This window comes from Tupaia chinensis, unplaced genomic scaffold (genome assembly GCF_000334495.1).
Source record: "Tupaia chinensis unplaced genomic scaffold, TupChi_1.0 Scaffold000362_1, whole genome shotgun sequence".
Lineage (NCBI taxonomy): Eukaryota > Metazoa > Chordata > Mammalia > Scandentia > Tupaiidae > Tupaia > Tupaia belangeri.
Window position 1 is genome coordinate 4,471,446 of NW_006159859.1, and position 21,265 is coordinate 4,492,710.

The 21,265-nt window shown below is 35.7% G+C and overlaps 2 protein-coding genes across 8 annotated transcripts in view; one reads left to right on the forward strand and one right to left on the reverse strand.

Moving 5' to 3' along the window:
• The window catches only part of ADAD1 (adenosine deaminase domain containing 1), a 155,110-nt gene that overhangs the window by 31,124 nt on the left and 102,721 nt on the right, over window positions 1-21,265 (forward strand). For 5 of the 7 annotated variants that reach the window (XM_027773679.1, XM_006153126.3, XM_006153125.3 and 2 more), the window contains exons 11-12: window positions 155-287; window positions 4,769-4,874. In XM_027773679.1, the coding sequence (XP_027629480.1) occupies window positions 155-287; window positions 4,769-4,874 (239 nt within the window). Of the gene's footprint in view, window positions 1-154; window positions 288-4,768; window positions 4,883-21,265 lie in introns of those variants that run through there. The other 2 variants (XM_014589581.1, XM_006153128.2) reach the window with 1 other exon arrangement.
• On the reverse strand, window positions 14,880-21,132 carry IL2 (interleukin 2). The gene is made up of 4 exons (XM_006153123.1): window positions 20,986-21,132; window positions 20,832-20,894; window positions 18,063-18,209; window positions 14,880-15,013 (listed from the first exon to the last, which is right to left on the reverse strand). Exons 1-4 carry the CDS (start codon window positions 21,130-21,132, stop codon window positions 14,906-14,908), a joined length of 465 nt encoding a protein of 154 aa, XP_006153185.1. The 3' UTR covers window positions 14,880-14,905.

Sequence of the window (21,265 nt, forward strand, 5' to 3'; positions counted from 1 at the left end):
ATTCATAATGCTTTTTGTGTAAAAAAAAATTTTACTCTGTATTTTACACATCAAAATGAGATCAATAAATATTTATAGACTATTGATTTTAATTCGCACAAATGTCAACATAAATCATTGAGTAATGATTAGTGTTTATTTCTTCCTACTTTAGTTCTCCATTTAAAAGTGGTATGTCAATGGCAAGTCGACTTTGTAAGGCTGCAATGTTAAGTCGCTTTAATCTGCTTGCCAAAGAAGCTAAAACAGAGGATTTACTTGAAGCTAGAACATATCATGCAGCTAAGGTAAGTCCCTGAAGGAATGAAGTTAAACATTCTAAAATAAGACATTATTTAAGCTATCCACATAAGCTAATTTTTCTGTTTTAAAATTCTGAAAAAGTTTTCATGTCAGCCTCAGATTTCAACCTGGTTTAGCAGATGTTGTGGATAGCCGCCTTCTTTCTCTAAAAGTATTTGGTCTTTCATATAAACATAATATGTATTTAAGTAGAAAATGTAGAAAAAAATTTTAAATACAGAAGAAAAATACTTGTAATTCTATTATTCAAAGATAATACATTAACCTTTTAATGTGAGCATTGTTATTACAGTTTTTTCTGTGTATATGTATTTTTATTGCATACATATGAAAATATTAAGATTATATTACATATATTTTGTAATCTATTTTTATAGAACATAACAGGAATAGACTTCCATGTTATTATTAAATATTAAATACAATTTTTATCCTAATTTCAGTAATGATTCATGTGAAAGTCTCTTAATTTCATCAATAATCTTAATGCTCAAATGGTATAATTCCAATCTGTAAAGCAGTTATATTAACTACAGTTGTGTGTGAATAAGTATACACTTTTTAAAATTATATCCACATAATATATCTAGATAAAAGCTTATCTAGGCAATTTCTGATTTTGGTATCATAAAGAGGTTGGTTGCACATCTTCTCTATACAGACAAGTATAAAACTAGACAAAATTGTCAAAATTAAAAACTTTCACAACTCTGGAAAATGATGAAATGCAGAAAAAAACTTGAAAAAAGTGTATCTTGAAAAACTCCTTATAACTTGGATAATACTAACAGGAGTTAGCCTGCTTGCCTGAGGCTGTTCTGATTCTCTCTTCTTCCTCTCCACTAGTTTGAATGGCAGGAATTATAGTTTTACCAGGGTGAGGCTGACACCAAAAGCAGTAACTTTGCTGCCAGAGAGGTGGGCTTGATATGGAACAAGTGATGAAATTTTGTTGATGTCACTTCAAGTGTCAAACTTGATAGGAAATGAATGAGGGAAGACTGGTAACTTTACTAGCATAGAGTTATAGTCATGGTTGGAGTCAAGGAGTGGACCTACCAGCAACTTAACAAGCAGATTTTAGAAATGATAGCCATGGAAGGGCTAAGATAGATTCTCCATGTTTCCCTGGGTGACCGAAAAACTATACTCACATATGCAGAAAAGTCAGGAAATAGTGAAAGCCAAAGGATACTTTGAGAACTGGCTACTCAAGTTTTAACCAAAAATTATGGAATATATATTTTCAAATTTTTATAAAAATTTTAAAACTTTTTATGTGTAACCTATTCTCAGAGAAAATAACAATCAATAGAAACCGATTCTGAGTGGGTTCACATATTTAATTTAGCAAAACTTAAAAGTTGCTAATATAAATGGGTTTAAAGTCTTAAAGGATAATATGATGTCTCAAGAAATAGGCAATCTTGGTAGAGAAATATTAGAAACTTCAAAAAAGAACCAAATGAATACTCTAACATTTTAAATAATATAACTTAAATGGAAACTTCTCTAGATGGACATAATAGCATTTTTAAGATGGCAGAAGAGTCAGTGAACTTGTATATCAATAGAAATTATTTTGTCAATGACCAGAATGAACGTAGTTAGAACAACATGAACAGAGCCTCAGAGATTTGTGGGACAATGTCAGATTTACCAACACATGTGTAATAGGAATCCTGGAGGGAGAAGAAAGAGGAAAAAAAATGGTAAGAAAGGATAAAATCTGAAGAAAGGATCATTTTTTAAATTCACAAATTCAATGAAAACATGAAGATCCAAGTTCAGTGAATTCCAAGAAAGAAAAAAATGAAAAACCTTTACCTAGACACATTATAGTTAAATTGCTTAAAACCAAAGACAAAGAAAATATTTTGTAAGCAGCAAGAGAAAGATATTTTTCAAATGTAACAGAACATGTAAAGGAATAAATTTAACAAAACTAAGACCTATACACTAGAAGTGATGAAATTATGCTGAAATAAATTGAATAAGACCTAAATAAGTGGAGAGGTATACCATTTTCATGGATTGGAAAACTCAGTTTTCTTAGGATATCACTTTTCTCCAAATTGATAATGAAAAATCTTAGCAGGCTTTTTTGTAAAATTTGACAAGCTACTTATAAAATTATTAGGGAATTCTAAAGGACATAGATAAACCAAAATAATTTTTATAAAGAACATGGTTGGAAAACTTACCCTACTTAGTTTCCAGACTTACTATGAAGCCACAGCAATTAAGGTAACGTATTGCTATAATGATAGACAATGGTACGGGAACAAACATGTGGTCAGTTGATTTGTACACAGGTGCTAAAGTGATACAGTGGAATGAAGAATAGTCTTCTTAACAAGTGGAACTAAAAAAGTGAAGCTATCTGTGGGTAAAACAAAAAAGTTAATTTAAATCTTTATGTCAGTTTTACACAATAGTTCAGAATAGATCTTAGGTCTAACTATAAGAGCAAAAACTATAAAACTCCCAAATGAAATATAAGAAAATATTTACATTGTAAGGGAAAGATTTCTTAGATATGAGGTAAAAAGCATAATCTATTTTTAAAAAGATTATTTCATTCCCAAATTTAAAACTTGCTTTTCAAAAGTCATCATTAAGAGAATGAAAATGCAAGCCACTGTCTGGGAGAAAATATTTGTAAATCATACATCTGACAAAGGACTTGGATGCACAGTATGTAAAGAACTCTTACAACTCAATAATAGAACATACAATCCAGTTTTTGAAGTGACAAAGAATATATACAAGTGGCTAATAAAAATATAAAAGATTCTCAGCCTCCTAAGTGATTAGAGAGATAAAAATTAAACCACAGTAAGATACTACTACACACCCACACCCTCTAAACTCCAAAATACTGATCATTCCAGATGTTGCTGAGGATATGGCAAAACTGGGACCTTCATGCATTGCTTATGGGATGTAAAATGGTACAACCTTGCAAAATAATTTTGTGTTTTCTTATGAAGGTAAACATATACTTACTTTGTTATCCAGATCCAGCAATTCCATTGTTATCTATCCAAGAGAAAGCATAAATATATTTTTATTTTCACGCAGAGACCTGTATGTGAATGTTAAGACTTATTCACAGTAGCCAAAAACTGTAAACAGTTCTCATGTTCATCAGCTGGTAAATGCACAAACATGATCTGTGAATACAATGGACTATTAATCGGCAGTTAAAAAAAACTACTGATACATGAAACAACATGAATGAACTGGAAAACATTATGTTAACTGAAAGAAGCCTGACATAACAGAATACACACTGTGCTAATCAATTTATACAAAATTTTTAGAGAAAACAAAGCTCTAGAAACAGAAAGTAGATTGTTAGTTTCCTGAGGCTAGAGCAGGAGCCAGGAATACAGGTTGACTACATGTGATCATGGTAAAACTTTTTAGAGATAATAAACTTCGTTTTACATCTGGACTATAGTGATATTTACATACCTTTATACATAAGCTGAAATCATCAAAATGTCATTTATAGTTGATGAACTTATTGTATGTAAATTATAACTCAATAAAGATATTTTTTTAAAAGTTCATTATATGTTCATTAAAAAAAGGAAAGCATATCAAGATATTAATGGCACTCTGTAGTTTGGAGATTACAGATACTTTTTATTTCCTTATATTTTTTCTATTTTTCTAATTTTCTATAACCCTTTTAAATAAAAAATTTACAGTAAAATAAAAAATGAGGCACCTCCATGGAGCGGTGGTCAGATCCTGCATGACTGACAATGGGGTTCATTACTTGCCCAAAATCCTGAAAGGAGGGAGAAATGGAGGAAAAGAGATTTTAGTGTGACTATTCTCCACAGGGGTGGGAGAGCCAGGGAATGTTCTTTTTTCTCTCCCCCTCTCTGTCTCTCTCTAATGAGTACACACACAGCCTTTAGAAATGTTGCAAAGGAAATTTTTATCTTGAAAAATATTTAAAAATAGAAATTCAGGGGCCAGCAGGTGGTGTGGTGGTTAAGGTGCTGGACTCCCACATGGTCAACCACAGTTCAAGTCCTGGACCCGGCGACTTGAAAATCACGCCAGACACATATGTGTGCATACCTAGAATCCCAGGAGGAAAATTGAGAAGAAGGGATTATGATGTGACCCATCCCTCCAGGGAGGTGATTTCTTACTTGTCATCTTACTGTCTCTCTCTCTGTCTCTCCAGTGAGTCATGTGCCCTGTGGTAAAAATAGAAATTCAAAAAGTTTAAATTAAAAATTTTTATTTTGTTATCAATACATTATGTTAATTACTACAGCTTTAAAGTAAGTTTGGAAACTAGGTAGAGTAAGTTTTCCAACTTTGTTCTTTTTGAAAAATTTTTAATTTTTTAAATGTGAAGCTAAAGAAACAATATTAGGGATACTTATTTTTCATAGGTCAAATTCTACCTATAATTCAATTTTTTTTTCCTCCCTAGTGTATGTCTGCCTCCTATCAAGAAGCTAAAACTTTGTTGAAATCCTACTTAAAGCAACATGGCTATGGCTCCTGGATTGTGAAATCTCCCCGTATAGAACAATTTAGTATGTGAATTACGTAATCAATTGTCATATTAAAAATCTTTCATTTTTTGGTGTGTTTTGAGTAGTAAAAATATTTTTAAAATATTGGTGGTTTTCAACTTTCAAAATCAGAGTGTTTCAACAGCAATGTCCAGAGATTGCTGAAAATGTGTAAATATTTCTGTCGACTTACATTGAAACATTAGGGTTTTTTTCTTTTTTTGATAATTAATCACCTTGTTTAATGTGCAGCCATTTTGTATTCACTTTTGTATTCATTTTTACAGACACTATAAAGCTAATACCCTTTGTAGTTTAAAAGAGAATTTATTTTCCTTTAAGCTTTTGCTATTTATATGGCTATCTTTAAAGCTATATGGCTACTGAATTTTTTTTTTTTTTTTTTTTTTTTTTTTTTTTTTTTTTTTTTTTTTTTTTACTTTTAATTAAAAATTAGAAGGCAATAATAATAATTCCTATTTATTTGCTGACTAATTCAATAGACGTTTGAGGGCCTAATATTTGCCAGTCACTATGTAGAAGATAGTTACAAACCCAGTAACTAAAACATCTTCTTTGGGCCAGCCTGTAGCATGGTGGTTAAGGCAGCCCAGACACACATGACCAACTGTGTGATTGGAGTTTTATACCCAGAGGCTTGGAAAACACACTGGGCATGTGTGCATACATACCCCAGATCCTGACAGAAGGAAGGAGAAGGGATGCCAGCATGGCCATCTCCATGGGGGTGATTCCTCTCTTTACCTCTCTCTCTTTCTCTCTCTGTCTCTGGTGAGTGCATGTGCCCTATAGCAAACTATAAAAATAGAAAAAAATAGAGATGAATGATTGTGTTCAGTCATTTATGACTTTCAGGGATCTAGCTGAGCCCTGGGACAGCTGGAGCTTTGGACAGTCAACTTCCTGACCTCAGGAAGTTTATTATTTATCTCACTGTGCAGTAATGCTATTTTCTTATTTGTGATATGAGATGGAAGAGGTTAGATAGTACTGCTTTAAAATTTGGGGGACAAGCAGTTAGCATAATGGCTATGTCGCTGGACTCCCACGTAGTCAACCGCGGTTTGCGTCCCGGACTTGGTGGCTTAAAACTCACGCCAGGCGCATGTGCGTGCGTGCCCAAGATCCCGAGAGGAGAATGGAGAAGGGATTGTGGCGTGGCCATCCCCCCTGGGGGGTGCTTTCTCGCTTTCTGTCTCTCTGTCTCTCTGCCTGTCTGGTGAGTGCTCGCGCCCTATAGCAAAAACCTCTCCAAAAAAAAAAAAAATTGAATAAAAAATAAGATGTTGATTATGTTTTAAAGAAATGCCTTGGGGGGGTATAACAAACTTTTAGTTCTTTCTATAGTTTTAGAAAATTAAAATTTTTGAGTTGGGAGTTTTTTTAGCTATATAGATATTTCATTTTGCACATGAGGTAAACTGACATGACTAAGCATTTAAATTTTAAGGAAGACTTTAGATCAAACTTGTGAGTAATAACCTGAGTATCATCTGTACATAAAATGTGCAAATTCCTTGAAAACATTGGTGAGGACTGGATATGAACGTTGTCAAGTTTCATAACATGGTTAATGAAGTAACACTATAACTCTCAAATGCGAGTTTATTTTTTTTTTGAAAATGAGCTGAAATTGATGGTTCCTAGATAAAGATAATTGTTCTTTGATGTGAGAAAGGAGAAAGAATATTGTTAAGTAAACAGGAAGCATGCAAATTTCCTCTCCAGAAGCGTTTTAATGATACCATCCTATAATTTGACTTAAGATACAGTTTACCACTCCGTTGCTTCTTGTGCTTATATAGATGTCAAAAATAAATGGTTTCGTTTCGAGTTGCATCTCTGATGTAACTTCATATATGTAGATCCTTTTCTTTTCTATCGCTCTGTCCTTATGTCATTACCATGATGTTTTAATTCATATGCAACTTAATAGGAGGTCTTGATATTTAGTAATATGATCCTTCCAGCCTTGTTTTTCTTTGAGAATGTCTTGCTTATTTTAGAGTCTGTATTTTCTTAAAAATGAGACTCGTTTTGTTGGTTTCATGCCTCCCCTTTACACACATCCATATAAAATCTAAAGTTTTTAATGTTCTTGTTGAATGGACTCTTATTATTATGAAATTTTATCTCTAGTTATATCCTTTGCTTTAAAGTCTACTTTTTAACGTTAAATTTGCAATCTCTGGGGTTTGGTAGTTATTTCCATGGCATATTCTCTTTCCTTTTACTTTTAAACCCTTGTTCCTCTCTGTAAAGTGTTTTGTAAAAACAGTGTATAACTGGGCTTGATTTTTTAAAGAATTATTTTATTTGACTTTATTTATTTTAATTTGACAAGGAAGGAAGGAGAGAAAGGAAAGAGACAGTGAGAAAGCAAGCTGCCAGGTCTGGGACTCAAACTGTGGTTGGCTATGTGGGAGTCCAGCGCCCCTAATCACCATAGCACCTGCCAGCCTTTTGGGTTTGATTTTTATTTCATCTCACAGTCTTTTATTTTAAAAAAAAAAAAATTGAATAAAAAATAAGATGTTGATTATGTTTTAAAGAAATGCCTTGGGGGGGTATAACAAACTTTTAGTTCTTTCTATAGTTTTAGAAAATTAAAATTTTTGAGTTGGGAGTTTTTTTAGCTATATAGATATTTCATTTTGCACATGAGGTAAACTGACATGACTAAGCATTTAAATTTTAAGGAAGACTTTAGATCAAACTTGTGAGTAATAACCTGAGTATCATCTGTACATAAAATGTGCAAATTCCTTGAAAACATTGGTGAGGACTGGATATGAACGTTGTCAAGTTTCATAACATGGTTAATGAAGTAACACTATAACTCTCAAATGCGAGTTTATTTTTTTTTTGAAAATGAGCTGAAATTGATGGTTCCTAGATAAAGATAATTGTTCTTTGATGTGAGAAAGGAGAAAGAATATTGTTAAGTAAACAGGAAGCATGCAAATTTCCTCTCCAGAAGCGTTTTAATGATACCATCCTATAATTTGACTTAAGATACAGTTTACCACTCCGTTGCTTCTTGTGCTTATATAGATGTCAAAAATAAATGGTTTCGTTTCGAGTTGCATCTCTGATGTAACTTCATATATGTAGATCCTTTTCTTTTCTATCGCTCTGTCCTTATGTCATTACCATGATGTTTTAATTCATATGCAACTTAATAGGAGGTCTTGATATTTAGTAATATGATCCTTCCAGCCTTGTTTTTCTTTGAGAATGTCTTGCTTATTTTAGAGTCTGTATTTTCTTAAAAATGAGACTCGTTTTGTTGGTTTCATGCCTCCCCTTTACACACATCCATATAAAATCTAAAGTTTTTAATGTTCTTGTTGAATGGACTCTTATTATTATGAAATTTTATCTCTAGTTATATCCTTTGCTTTAAAGTCTACTTTTTAACGTTAAATTTGCAATCTCTGGGGTTTGGTAGTTATTTCCATGGCATATTCTCTTTCCTTTTACTTTTAAACCCTTGTTCCTCTCTGTAAAGTGTTTTGTAAAAACAGTGTATAACTGGGCTTGATTTTTTAAAGAATTATTTTATTTGACTTTATTTATTTTAATTTGACAAGGAAGGAAGGAGAGAAAGGAAAGAGACAGTGAGAAAGCAAGCTGCCAGGTCTGGGACTCAAACTGTGGTTGGCTATGTGGGAGTCCAGCGCCCCTAATCACCATAGCACCTGCCAGCCTTTTGGGTTTGATTTTTATTTCATCTCACAGTCTTTTATTTTATAGCAGTTTTTACTCCATGTATATTTGGTGAGATGACTGATGTGTCATTCCATTGTTTTCTAATTCCCAGTGATTTTTGTTAAAAATTTAGCTGACAATTTTATTGTTGCTTTGCTGAAGGCAATGGCTTCTTACTGGCTGCTTTTTGTTGTTGCTTTTTAGTGGTTTAACTGTAATTTTCCTGGGTATGGATTTGAGGGGTTTGTGTGGATATATTATTGGTGTTGTTTTGTATTTATTCTGTTCAGGTTTTAATGAGCTTCTTTAATGTATAAATAATGGCATTCTATTTGTTTGTGAAAATTATTATCATAATATTTTTTCTTTTCCTTTTATGACTTCAGTTATCTATATGTTAGATCTTATTATGTTCCTATGTTTTTGTACGTGTTTTGTCAGGTTTTTTTGTACATTCTTTTATTTTCTCTCTCATGCAGTTTGAATTTTTTTTATTGTCCTATCTTTAGAGCACTAATCCAGTTTAGTCCAGTTTTCTGCTACATCTAGTATGCAGTTAAGCACATTTAATGATTTCTCATTTTCAGATACTGTGTTTTTCATTTCTAGAATGTTTGTCTGGTATTTAAAAATAGATCCCAATTTTAAAGTCTATCTTTTAAAATTTAACTTTATTTATCCATTCCTGTAGTTAATTTGATCAGAGAGGGATAGAGTGTGTGTGTGTGTGTGTGTGTGTGTGTGTGTGTGAGAGAGAGAGAGAGAGAGAAGAGAGAGAGAGAGAGAGAGAGAGAACAATAGAAAACAAGCTGCCCAGTCTGGGACTTGAACCATGATAGGCCATGTGGGAGTCCAGTGCCCTTTACTACTATGCCACCTACTGATCCCAAAGTCTGTATCTTATAACTATATCTGAAACCTATGTTAGAGATGTTTATTTTTTCTCTCAGTTTTGAGGGTGTGTATGTGCATATGCATATATGTGTGACAGTGTGCCTTAATATCTTTTACCTGATGCTACATGTGGCCACATGTGGATGAAATACCGTGGAGGCTCTGGATTATGTTATCTTTGTCTAAAGTAGATTAAATTTTCTTCAGGGGGCTAGTAGAATTTGGCAGATTTCTTTGGTTCTGTTGAAATTTGGTTCCAGACTGATATTAGGACTGATATATTTGCCCTTATTCCAAGGTTTATTCACCTAGAGGTTTGGTACTTCTTTGTTCTCATCTTAAATCCTGACAGGTTTACTAGCCCCACCTCCATGGCAAGGCTTCAAATCCGTGTGTCTTCTACACCACACACTTTATTTGCCTCTTACCTATTGTTTTCTGCCATTTCTTTTCATGGTTGGGACGTGTCTCATGCACAGCTGATGGATCGGCCAGTGGATTGAAGGGAATTTGCATGAGGCCATATGAGCTTTTTGTTTGCAGTTTCCTTCTTTAGAGGGTTTTGAGATTCTATCCACTTTGACAACCCTGAATCCCTGCCTTTATCTCTCATAGGACTGCTACTTCATTCTTAGTTCCTTTCCTTGTGCATAATTTGGAAAATTTCTTATGGAAAAGCCTAGGGTGTCTGTTGTACATATTCCTTCTTTTGAGAAATGAAACCTGTAAGACCTGCCTACCTTGCTGGTTATTTTCACCCCAGGGAACTGCTTCATACTTAGGCCTGAAGGAAGAAGAGAGGTAGGTTAATAGAATCTCAAAGGATAGGTTCATAAAGAGCCACTTTGTCAGGAGTGTCACCTTTGGCAAGTGGTACAGATTTTCTGATTTGATCTGACTTCTGTTTCTTACCAAAGACTCCCTTGGGCCAAATTCAATGAGAAGCTGTTAATAGAAGGCAAGTACACATCTTAATGTTTTCCATGCAATTTAGCTTAGCAGAGTGATGATCACGGTAGATCAGGATGCAGAGTTCTACAGAGAAAAAAATACCAGAAGATATTTGCCTTAATTTGCCTTCATTCTTCAGCGTGTACTCGCCATACTTGATTTTAGTCAAAAGGCAGAGAAGCAATTAACATGCACTCCCTTCCTTTGGGAGAAAAAATTCTGTCCCTAGCAAATGAGACACATGAAACCATATCAATTATGGTATCATTATGATGTCATGTCAATTCAGTAATTTTCTTGAAACCTACATGTTAGGTAGCACCAGAATTCTTCATATAAAAAAACAGACTGTGGAGACAAACACATGGCGTAATAGTTATGTTGCTGGACTTCCATGTAGTTGACTGAAGTTCGAGTCCTGGACCCAATGGCATGTGTGCGTGTTGTGCCCAAAATCCCAAGAGGAGACTGGAGGAGAAGGGACTGCTGCATGGCCATTCCCCGTGGGGTGTGATTTCTTGCTTTCTGTCTCCGTCTTTCCAGCACAAGTGCACATGCCCCATAGCAAAAACTTCTCTAAAAAAAAAAAAGAAAAGAAAAGAAAATTAAAAAGTGAGACTGTGAAGTCCTATTTGACATACTGGGAGATAGTGTTATAGTCTAATTGGTGAGAAATAAGAGGACATCCAGACATAGCCAAATTTATTGATTAATAGGCCAGTTACTATGGGAGGACTCAGTGCCTCTCAAAACCCTGCACCCTGAGTGTAGGGAGAACGGGGTATATAAAGGCAAAACCACATTTGGGTTAACGTGGCAGGGGCAGTAATTATTGAGGGGAAGGTAACAAGGAGAAGGAGTAGTGATTCCTATGCTAAGTGGTTACAGAAGCCAGATCAAGTGGGTTAATAATCTCTAGACCTTTGCTTAAACACAGTGGAATCTTAATGGTCTTCAAAGACTCAGGGCAAGGGGTCTGTGGACTGATGATCACATCATTAAAGAATGTCTTAAAGTAGGGAGTTTTCAGTTATTTTAGCAAAGACAGTAGGAATAGGAGTGTTAATCACTCTGTTTACTCTAGGTAAAAAGAGAAAGCAAGTTTCCAATCTAGACAGTTCAAAATGGAGGTGTTCCTGCTTCACTGCTTCAGTAGAAAGGGAGGAAGTAAAAACAAACAAACAAACAAGTAAAATGAGACTACTTTAGTCTCTACTTTAATAGCTAGTTTTGAAAATTAACAATTAGCGTAATGGCTATGTTGCTGGACTCCCATGTAATCAACCACAGTTCGAGTCCCAGACCCGGCGGCTTAAATTCACGCTGAGTGTGTGTGTGTGTGTGTGTGTGTGTGTGTGTGTGCATGCGTGCCCAAGATCCTGCGAGGAGAATGGAGGAGAAGGGGTTGTGGTGTGGCCATCCCCCTGGGGGGTGATTACTTGCTTTCTGTCTCTGTCTTTCTGGCGAGCACACACACCCTATAGCAAAAAAAAAAAGAAAAGAAAATCGACAATTATAGCTGCCTTCTTCCACTACCCTTTGTGAGTTTCCTTCCCTTCTGCCATTACTTGGGTGGGTGGGATTCTTGCCTGCTGGTGTACTCCAAATCACCAAACCTTCAGGCACTGTTTCTATTTGTTACTTCCCACCAGATTCAACCAATATCTCAGCATCAATGTGGTAGCCCAGCACAGTATTCTGGGAAATATTAACAAATTTTCTCCAGACTTATTGATACAACCTGGATCAAGACAATTAAGATATTATCTTGTCATATAAATCCAGACAACAGAGTCTCACTCAGCTATGCTCCCTGCAGGATGCTTTTTGTAGGGGAGCTGAATAGTGCATGTATTTCACCACTGCTAGGAGTGTTCTGTAGGATGCCCTGATCCCTTTGGATGGTCTTGAGATGGACTCAGAATTGTGCTCCATCTCTTACTTGACCCACAGAATCCCCCATTCTGGTGGCTCACAGTGGAATTTTAGAATGATAGAATCAGTTTGAAGCCATTCTCAACCCCCAGAATCTATTGATATTTCCCATTCCCCAGTACATGGTCTTCCTGGTAAATACCTCTTCCAAAAAAAATTTATGCTATACATATTACAGGGTCTTTCCTTGAAAGGATCCAGCCTCCTCTCCCTGAAGCAGGGATGGCAGGTCTATGAAGTGGCTCAAGTCTGGGAACTTAAAACAGGCCACAGATACCATCTGAGGAGACTTGTATTCATTTATGCCCAGCAGAATAAGAATCCTCCTTATAATTTTTAGGGATTTTTGCAATCAGCCATTATTATAGATCCCTTTGAGCAAAACAGTTTGATTAGCATTCTGTCCTGTGGTGTACTGTGGTTATTTTTCCACCTCGTCTCTGAGGATGAAGCATTGCTACCTGACCTTTGTCATTCCAGGTTTTATTACTCTCAATGAGACTGAGGAGACTAGTTTCATTGCAGCACCATCCACCATCATTTCTGGCCTAGTGAAAACGGCTTAATGGTGGTGGTCCATGTGTTGGTACATATCTTAGTATTTTCCTAGATGGTATGAGAAGATTGCACACAATCAATCCAACATTGGTTTCTCTGGTCCTTTGGACTTTTATCCCTATAGGAAGGCTCTGGCATTTCAGCATTATTAAAAGAGATAATTATGGAGTTCTAGTCTTTACTCAACCAACTACTAATACCATTTGTGAATTCACACTAAATTCTAATTCCCAGATGGTTACACTTATCTCAATTAAATCAGCCTAATCATGACCTATTTCCCACTCCCCTTGTTCCAAAACTGTGAGTCTTGCTGCACCCAAAATGTTGGGATCTTAATTCCATTTTAGACCTGGAGGCAATGAAAAGATGGTAGAGGTGAGTCCTGAGAAATTGTCTTCAGTTAGTCATTGGAAGGTTTTTAAGTGAAAGAGTGATTTCTTTTCCCCCTTGGAGGAGATACTATTGAAAAACAGGAGTTGCCTCCGTCAACAGGAAATAGATGTTCAAGGCTCTGCCTCTTCTGTGTATGGCAAAATACCAGTATCTCATGTCTCAGGGTCCTATTCCCTTTGTATGCTTAGTGTAAAATATCTAGAAGGTTTTTGATTTACAGTTCATTTTTGTGCATCTTACATCAGACCCCAACTTTGTGACTACAAGAAATGAGGAACTCCTTAAAAAAATGCCAAGGTAACTTCTAGTTGCCCATGAATGTTTTAAATTGTATATTTACTACTATTATTTTTTACCCTTTTCCTCTGCCTGAGGCCATCAGATGATCTAGATGATTATCAGTGTTTTGTAATTGTTGTTGCTATAACAACTTAATGTCAAAACATCTTGCCCTCTATCTGCATTTCATTCCAAGTTACCATTGATAATAAGATGAATAATCAAGATGCTCTCACATCCTATAGATTTCCCATGTCCTGTTATCTCTGTCTTCTTTGAATATATTCACACCAATCCCAGAATTCTGTCTCAAAGGTCTGTTTTCTGGGGATGTTTTTCTTAAAATTACTTGTTTCTGAGTCCCACCAGGAAACAGATATTATATTCCTTTAGAAGGGGGATTTAATAAAGGAACTGTATACAAAACTATGATCAGGGTATCGAGAAACCGCAAGGGATGCTTTAAGTCCCTTGGGACTGTTAACAACAGAAATCTCTTAAGCTTGAAGGGAGGAGTGGAAAAACATTACCAGAATCCAGAAAGAAAAAGTTTCCAGAATGTCATCTGCCATCTTAAGAGAAGCTGGGTTCATTGGTTGACAGGCACAGCCAACCAGAGGCTACTTCCCACAGAAGGAGTCAGGAGACTCTCATACCTCCTACCAGGGATTCCCAGTGGCAAGAACCCGTAGAAAGCCAGGGGGTGGAGTAGGCCTCTTCAGGGCAGAGAGCAAGATGTAAGATGATAGAGAGGCACACCAGTTCTGTGAAGTTTCAAGAATGTGTTTGGTGCTATGTGTTTAGGTTAAGGAGAACGAAAATATTACCGTCTGGTAAGGTTTTCTCATACCAGAACTAAGGCACTTACCAACTTTTGAAAGGAAAAGGCAAGGACTTTAAGAAACTCATGTCTATATTCTGCTTACTTTTTCAGGGGAAGCGTGACTTCATAGACACCATAGAACTCTCATGAGTAATTCATGAATGCTAGGGCTTACTCTGTGTTGTTCCCAAAGTAACAAATATCTGGGCTTTATATTCATCACCTTTATTAAATAATTTCATTTACTAATTACATAGATATTATAGTTAACCATTCAATATAATAATAAATATTTTGGGATAAATAATTTAAGTGAAAACAGTTTAGAGCCCGTAGGGCTTACTAAAAGAATCTTAAAAGATCCATATTTATAATCCGAAGACTAATAGTTACAAAAAGTAGCAAACCATACATCCAAAAATAAATATAAATTTTAAATAAATAAATAGAAAGCCTGATACATTTTAAATGGGAGGCACTTAATTCAACTCAGTGTTGAAATGATGCTTTGACAGAAGGTAATCCACATATTCAGAAATTCCACGATAGTTGCTACCCTGTCTTCATATTCACACACGGATGTTTCAGAGCCCTGTTAAAAAGTTTAAGTTTTTTAGTACAGAGTGGTTTATCTTATATATAATTATTCTCAATCCAAGTCCTTTAGGCTTATAACTTTTCTTTTTCAAGCTTGTTAAACATTAATCACCAAGATTCATGAAATTATCAAATGATATCCCAAAAGTACACATTTTGATATGATAACAAGTGATAGTAACATACAAGTTGAAATTTTCATTTGTGAAATCCCTTGTCAATGAACAAATTTTTCCTCCAAAACTGGGTACAAATAAACATTTAAAGAAAAATAGTTCTAGACATTTATTTTATTAAATGCTGCATGTGAAATAAAGTTGTTTGACCTCTTTTCCTTTGAGTATGTATCTATGTATATCAATATCTATGTATATTAAATGTATGATGTGATATGTACATTATATTTTCATTTTTCTAAACCATGAAGCGTCTCCTATTTTTCTATTCAAGTGAATGTTCACATATTTTCCCCAAACCAGGATAGACCCACCCTGTGTAAATTAGGACAAGCTTCTGTTAAGGAGAAATTTGTGTGAAGAACATTTTCATAAACACCATACTCACCCCACCCAAGTATCAATATAGGTGAATTTTCCAATTGTTAAATATCAAAAAGAAATTTTGTTCTTTGAGCTGACTTTTTGGAAATTAACCTTCTCTGCTGAAAGGAGCTATTTCAACTTTTCCTCTAGCTGAGAAGCTAAGAAGGAAATATTTTGATAGATAGTGGTACTAAGGGAGGACTTTTTCAAATTTGAAGTCATTGCTATCTTGGATACACAACCATGTGAAATAAAGTATTTCCTTTAATAAGTATTCCCTTTTATTTATTTATTTATTTATTTATTTATTTATTTATTTATTTATTTATTTTAGGTGTTTTGTTTTGTTTTGTTTTGTTTTTTGCTGTAGGGTGCATGTGCTTGCCAGAAGGAAAGACAGAGAGACAGCAAGAAATCACCCCATGGGAGGATGGCCACTCGCAATCCCTTCTCCCCTCTGTTCTCCTCTCAGGATCTTGGGCATCCACACACATGTGCCCAGCGTGAGTATAAGCCACCGGGTCCAGGACTGGAACCGTGGTCGGACTACATGGGAGTCCAGCGACATAGCCATTAATGCCAACCGCTGGTCCCAAAAAGTATACCCTTTAAGTAAACTGTTAAAGTGCTACATACCCTCTTACATGTAATTATTTAAATATATAATCTCTTGAAGGTTTTTAAATTTTAAAAAGTACCTTTTTAAAGTTTTATTTTTACATATCATCTTAAATTTTTTAAAGAGGGATTTGTTGCTATAGGGTGTGTGTGCTTGCCAGAGAGACAAACAGAAAGAATCCACCCCTACCCCCACCCCCACCCCATGCCAGGGGATGGCCACACCACAGTCCTTTCTCAGCTTCATTTTCCTCTCAGTATTTTAGGCACACATGCACATCCACCTGCATGAGTTTCAAGTCTCCAGGCCAGGACTCAAATGGTGGTGGCCATGTGTGAATCCAGAGATGTAACCATTACACCATCTGTTGGCCCCAGTGTCTTCCATTTCTTTTTTTGGGAGGGGGGAGAGAGGAGGGAGAGTTTTTGTTTGTTTGTTGGTTGGTTGGTTGGCTTGTTTTTTTTTGTTTGTTTGTTTGTTTGTTTGTTTGCTTTAGGGCACGTGTGCTTGCCAGAAGGACAAAGACAGAGAGACAGAAAGCAAGAAATCACCCCCCAGGGGAGGATGGCCACACCGCAATCCCTTCTCCATTCTCCTCTCAGAATCTTGGGCACGCACGCACACACGCGCCCTGTGTGAGTTTAAGCCGCCAGGTCGGGGACTCTAACCGTGGTCGACTACATGGGAGAGTCCAGCAACATAGCCATTACACTAACTGCTGGTCCCAGTGTCTTCAATTTTTATAAAGAGTTTAGAGTGAATTTTCTGATGTTGGTCAATGATTTTTAGACCAAATCTCTTGACACAGATAAACTGAGTCTATCAGTGTCTAGATGATATTGAACTCAATGTATTTTTTGTTTTTTTTTGTTTTGTTTTTTTTTGTTTGTTTGTTTGTTTTTTTGGAGAGAGTTTTCACTGTAGGGCGCGTGCGCTCGCCCGACAGAGAGACAGAAAGCGAGAAATCACCCCCCAGGGGGGATGGTCACGCCGCAATCCCTTCTCCTCCATTCTCCTCTCGGGATCTTGGGCACGCACGCACACACGCCCGGCGTGAGTTTTAAGCCACTGGGTCCGGGACACGAACCACGGTCGACTACGTGGGAGTCCAGCGACATAGCCATTACGCTAACTGCTGGTTCCCTCAATGTATTTTTTAAAAAATAAACTGAACAGTCCACTGTGACTCTTACTTGGAAACAACTAGAATTACATATTTTTAGAAACTAGATGGTTCTACTATAATTAAACTTATGCTGCTATTTAGGGAAGCTATTAACTGATGAAACTTGGTTTTAGACAGATGAAATAAGAGAACAATGAATCATTTTCCTATCTCCTGAGTCGCTTGCATATTTGATGCTTTCTATGAATTTAGAAATACTTAAGGCCCTGGAAGTGAACATTACCTCAAAATAAAGAGTTAATTATCTAGTATGTTGGCCATGGTCATGGCTGCCCTCCCATTTTTTTTTTTTTTAAGAAAAATCTATGATTAATCTTTCCACAAAATAATAGAGAAGCACCATTGAAAAGCCTTTCAGGTCATCAGTTGTGGCTGTTCTGGAAAATGATTTGAAGGAACTGAAAATATATAATGAAATCTGTTTGCTTTCTCAGAAATTCAGTTCAGTGCCTTCTACTCCCAGTTTCATGGTAATGTAAGAGGTGATGGTGTGTGGGGTGAAGGCTTGTCCCTGAGTGGATGGCAGGTGAAAGCCCTCTTGTTTACGCTTCCCATCTCCATAGTGGATTTAAAATGTTGGCTAATTAAATGCATGGATACTTCACAAATACCAAAGCTGTTACACTACTTTAAAATGTGGTACTTTTCCCCTTCCATTTATTTTACTTCCTGGAAAGCAAATAAAGTAGTTCCTTACCTTCAATTCCAGAACTGTTACATTGATGTTGCTGATTAATTGCCTGGTATCTTTTAAGTGAAAGTTTTTGCTTTGAGCTAAATTTAGCACTTTCTCCAGAGGTTTGAGTTCTTCTTCTAGACACTGAAGATGTTTCAATTCTGTGGCCTAGAACAGTAATAAAAATAATTGTCAGCCCAGTTTACCCTATACTTAAAAGTCAAAACTAAAAATTGAAAAATTGATCTCTAGTTCATGTTATTAAGAGTGGCAGTATATAGTTTTTACCATTGTCCCTGTTCTCAGTATTGCTGTAAAGATACAGTTGATACAGTTTACATTATAAAACTGAAAAAACTAAAGCTCAAGTGCGTCTGACTAGTATTAGCTGTTAGTTCTTAACCAATGAGTTACTAGTTTTAGCCTAATGTGACTTTGCAGAAAGTCAGCGCTCTTGCATCCCAATGCAAATCACTAAAGCAGGCTAACTACTTTTCCAGTATCCATACTGATCATTAGAATCAGAACACAGAAGTGTAGGAATCACATTCTATGACTGTAATAATTGTTAGAGTCAAGAATCGTACATCAGCGGACAGAGTAGCCCTTGGGTGCCATCACAGTTCCAGCATTTTACAGACTTGGTCATTGTAATGATCTAAATACCTGTTAGTACATAAAGTACTACAGATTGGCCCCATAGTAATGACTCTCAACATACTCTAGAGCAGGACATAGTTAACTGGATCTTAAACTTTTACTTTTCTACAATAATTACAGTAAGATACATTTTTTTTTTTTTGGAGAGATTTTCACTGTAGGGCGCGTGCGCTCGCCAGACAGACAGAGACATAGAGACAGAAAGCGAGAAATCACCCCCCAGGGGATGGTCACGCCGCAATCCCTTCTCCTCCATTCTCCTCTCGGGATCTTGGGCACGCACGCACACGCGCCTGGCGTGAGTTTTAAGCCACCGGGACCGGAACACGAACCGCGGTCGACTACATGGGAATCCAGCGACATAGCCATTACGCTAACTGCTGGTTCCCAGTAAGATACATTTTAAAAAGTTACTGGTCTCAACCAAATTTAAGCCCATAATATTTGAAAAATTTTAGACTGAAAGCTAGAATGAATTTCACCATTGTCATTTCAAAATGCTTTGTCCTAAATGAGCCCGTTTAAGTCTCAGAGCCATCTTTTGAGGTAGGCAACTCAGTATTGTCATCACCATTTTACAAATAAAACTAAATCTCAAGATCTGTTTCTTCCTTAAGTCCACATGAGTAGGTAGTACAAAGATTAAATTTCTATTCTTTTTCATCATAGCATTAACATAGCATCCTTGTATCTAAATTTTTTTATTTCTAAAATCTTTTATAAACATAGAATGGTGGTTAAATGAACAAAGGAATAGCATTTATCACATTACTTTTGGTTTCAAAGAGAGTTTAGAAACTGTCATTTAGAAACTGTCAGATTTCAAAGAATTTCACCTCCCCCTAAATTCTGCATATAATCTCATGTTATCTTTCTAACAATCGTTAGAGGGAAAGCTAAGATTAAATAACACACATCTCCTGATATGTGTATCTACTGCTTTTTCAACTACTGCCAGTTCAGAGCTTAAGTTTTTGGCACATAAGCAACTTAACATGGAACTGTTTTCTTCAGGAAAGAGTCTAGTGTCTTTATTTTGATGGAGTTACAAGGTATGTGGCTTTGATTCAACTAGAACATCCGTAAGCTATTTAGTTTTCATCTATAAGAAGTCTATGTTAGCAGAATTCCTTTGAATTACCAGCAATGGATCAACAGGATTACATCTGAGTCCCATTAAATCTCATTTTTTTCCTGGGCTTGGATTCACCCTCCCCACCAGCACAAGCTCTGGCACCAAAGTTACTATTTTCTGTTGACTGGCACAACTACTAGAAAACCTTATGCCCCTATTCTAGCTTTAGAAGGCTGAATAAGCTATGCTTATTGTCTGTCAGAATCCCAACACAAACAAACGAAGCTTTTAATCTTGAGAAACAAGCCTTATTGCATCGAGAATCTTGTTCTATTGATAAAAAGACATGTAAGTCCTAATTTTTATACTTCCCAGTAGAAGTTTGTCTTTATTATTAATAATAATAGCTAATGTTATATAGTATTTATCATATCCAGACAGTATTCTGAGTGCTTTATATGTATTCGTTAATGCTCACAAATTATATTGAGTATATGCAGTTATTAATCATATAAGGAGAAAAGAACCTGAATTATAGAGTAAGTAATGTACCCAGGGTCATGAAAGTTAGGGCATGGCAGAGCTGGGATTTCATTTCAGACAATCTGGCCCCAGAGTCCATGTTATTAATTAACTGTGCCATGCTATCACTCCAAGAATCTCAGGAAAAGTTCTTAAAACAACAAAGGATTTTCGAGTGGCCTTTTCTAAAATCAATTTTCATGCTTTACATGCTAAGATGATATAATCAAATATTTTTAGAGTTTTATATCTTAAAATAAATTGATAACATAATCAAACATTAAAGTGAGCGTATTGTTTTTGTATTTTCTTCCTATCCTTCTCCCTCAACACAAAGTACATATAAAAAAGATAAGCAAACCTATTTTAACAGATGTTCCATTATCAAACTTGAGTTTAAAAAAAGTTACTCATTCTTTTCCTCAGTTTAAAAAAAAATAGCTACTCATCCTTTTCTTTAACCCAATCAGGCTGTAAATTGTCATACTACTTTGATATTAATATATAAATTGAACATAGAAAATTGTATTTACCTTTCTGGGTGTATAAAATTTAAATGTGAGCATCCTGGAGAGCATCTTTGGGTTCTTGTAATTCTGAGAAAGAATAACACATTGATATCATAAAATGGACTCCAGCTAGAAAAGTTCAGTGTTATGAGTTTAGTATGAAACAGACTATACTTACATTAATTCCATTCAAAATCTTCTGTAAATCCAGCAGTAAGTGCTCCAGTGGTTCCTTTGTATCCACGGTAGAGCTCGAAGTAGGTGCACTGTTTGTGACGAGGACAAGAGTGAAGGCAATGCAAGACAAGAGTTGCATTTTGTGCATTGTGGCAGGCGGTGAGGTTACTGAGAGTAATGATTAGAGAGGGTGATAGGAAGCTCTCAGACAAGAGAAGCAATTTATACTGTTAATTCTGGAAAAATATTATGGGGGTGTCGAGATGTTTTACATATTACAC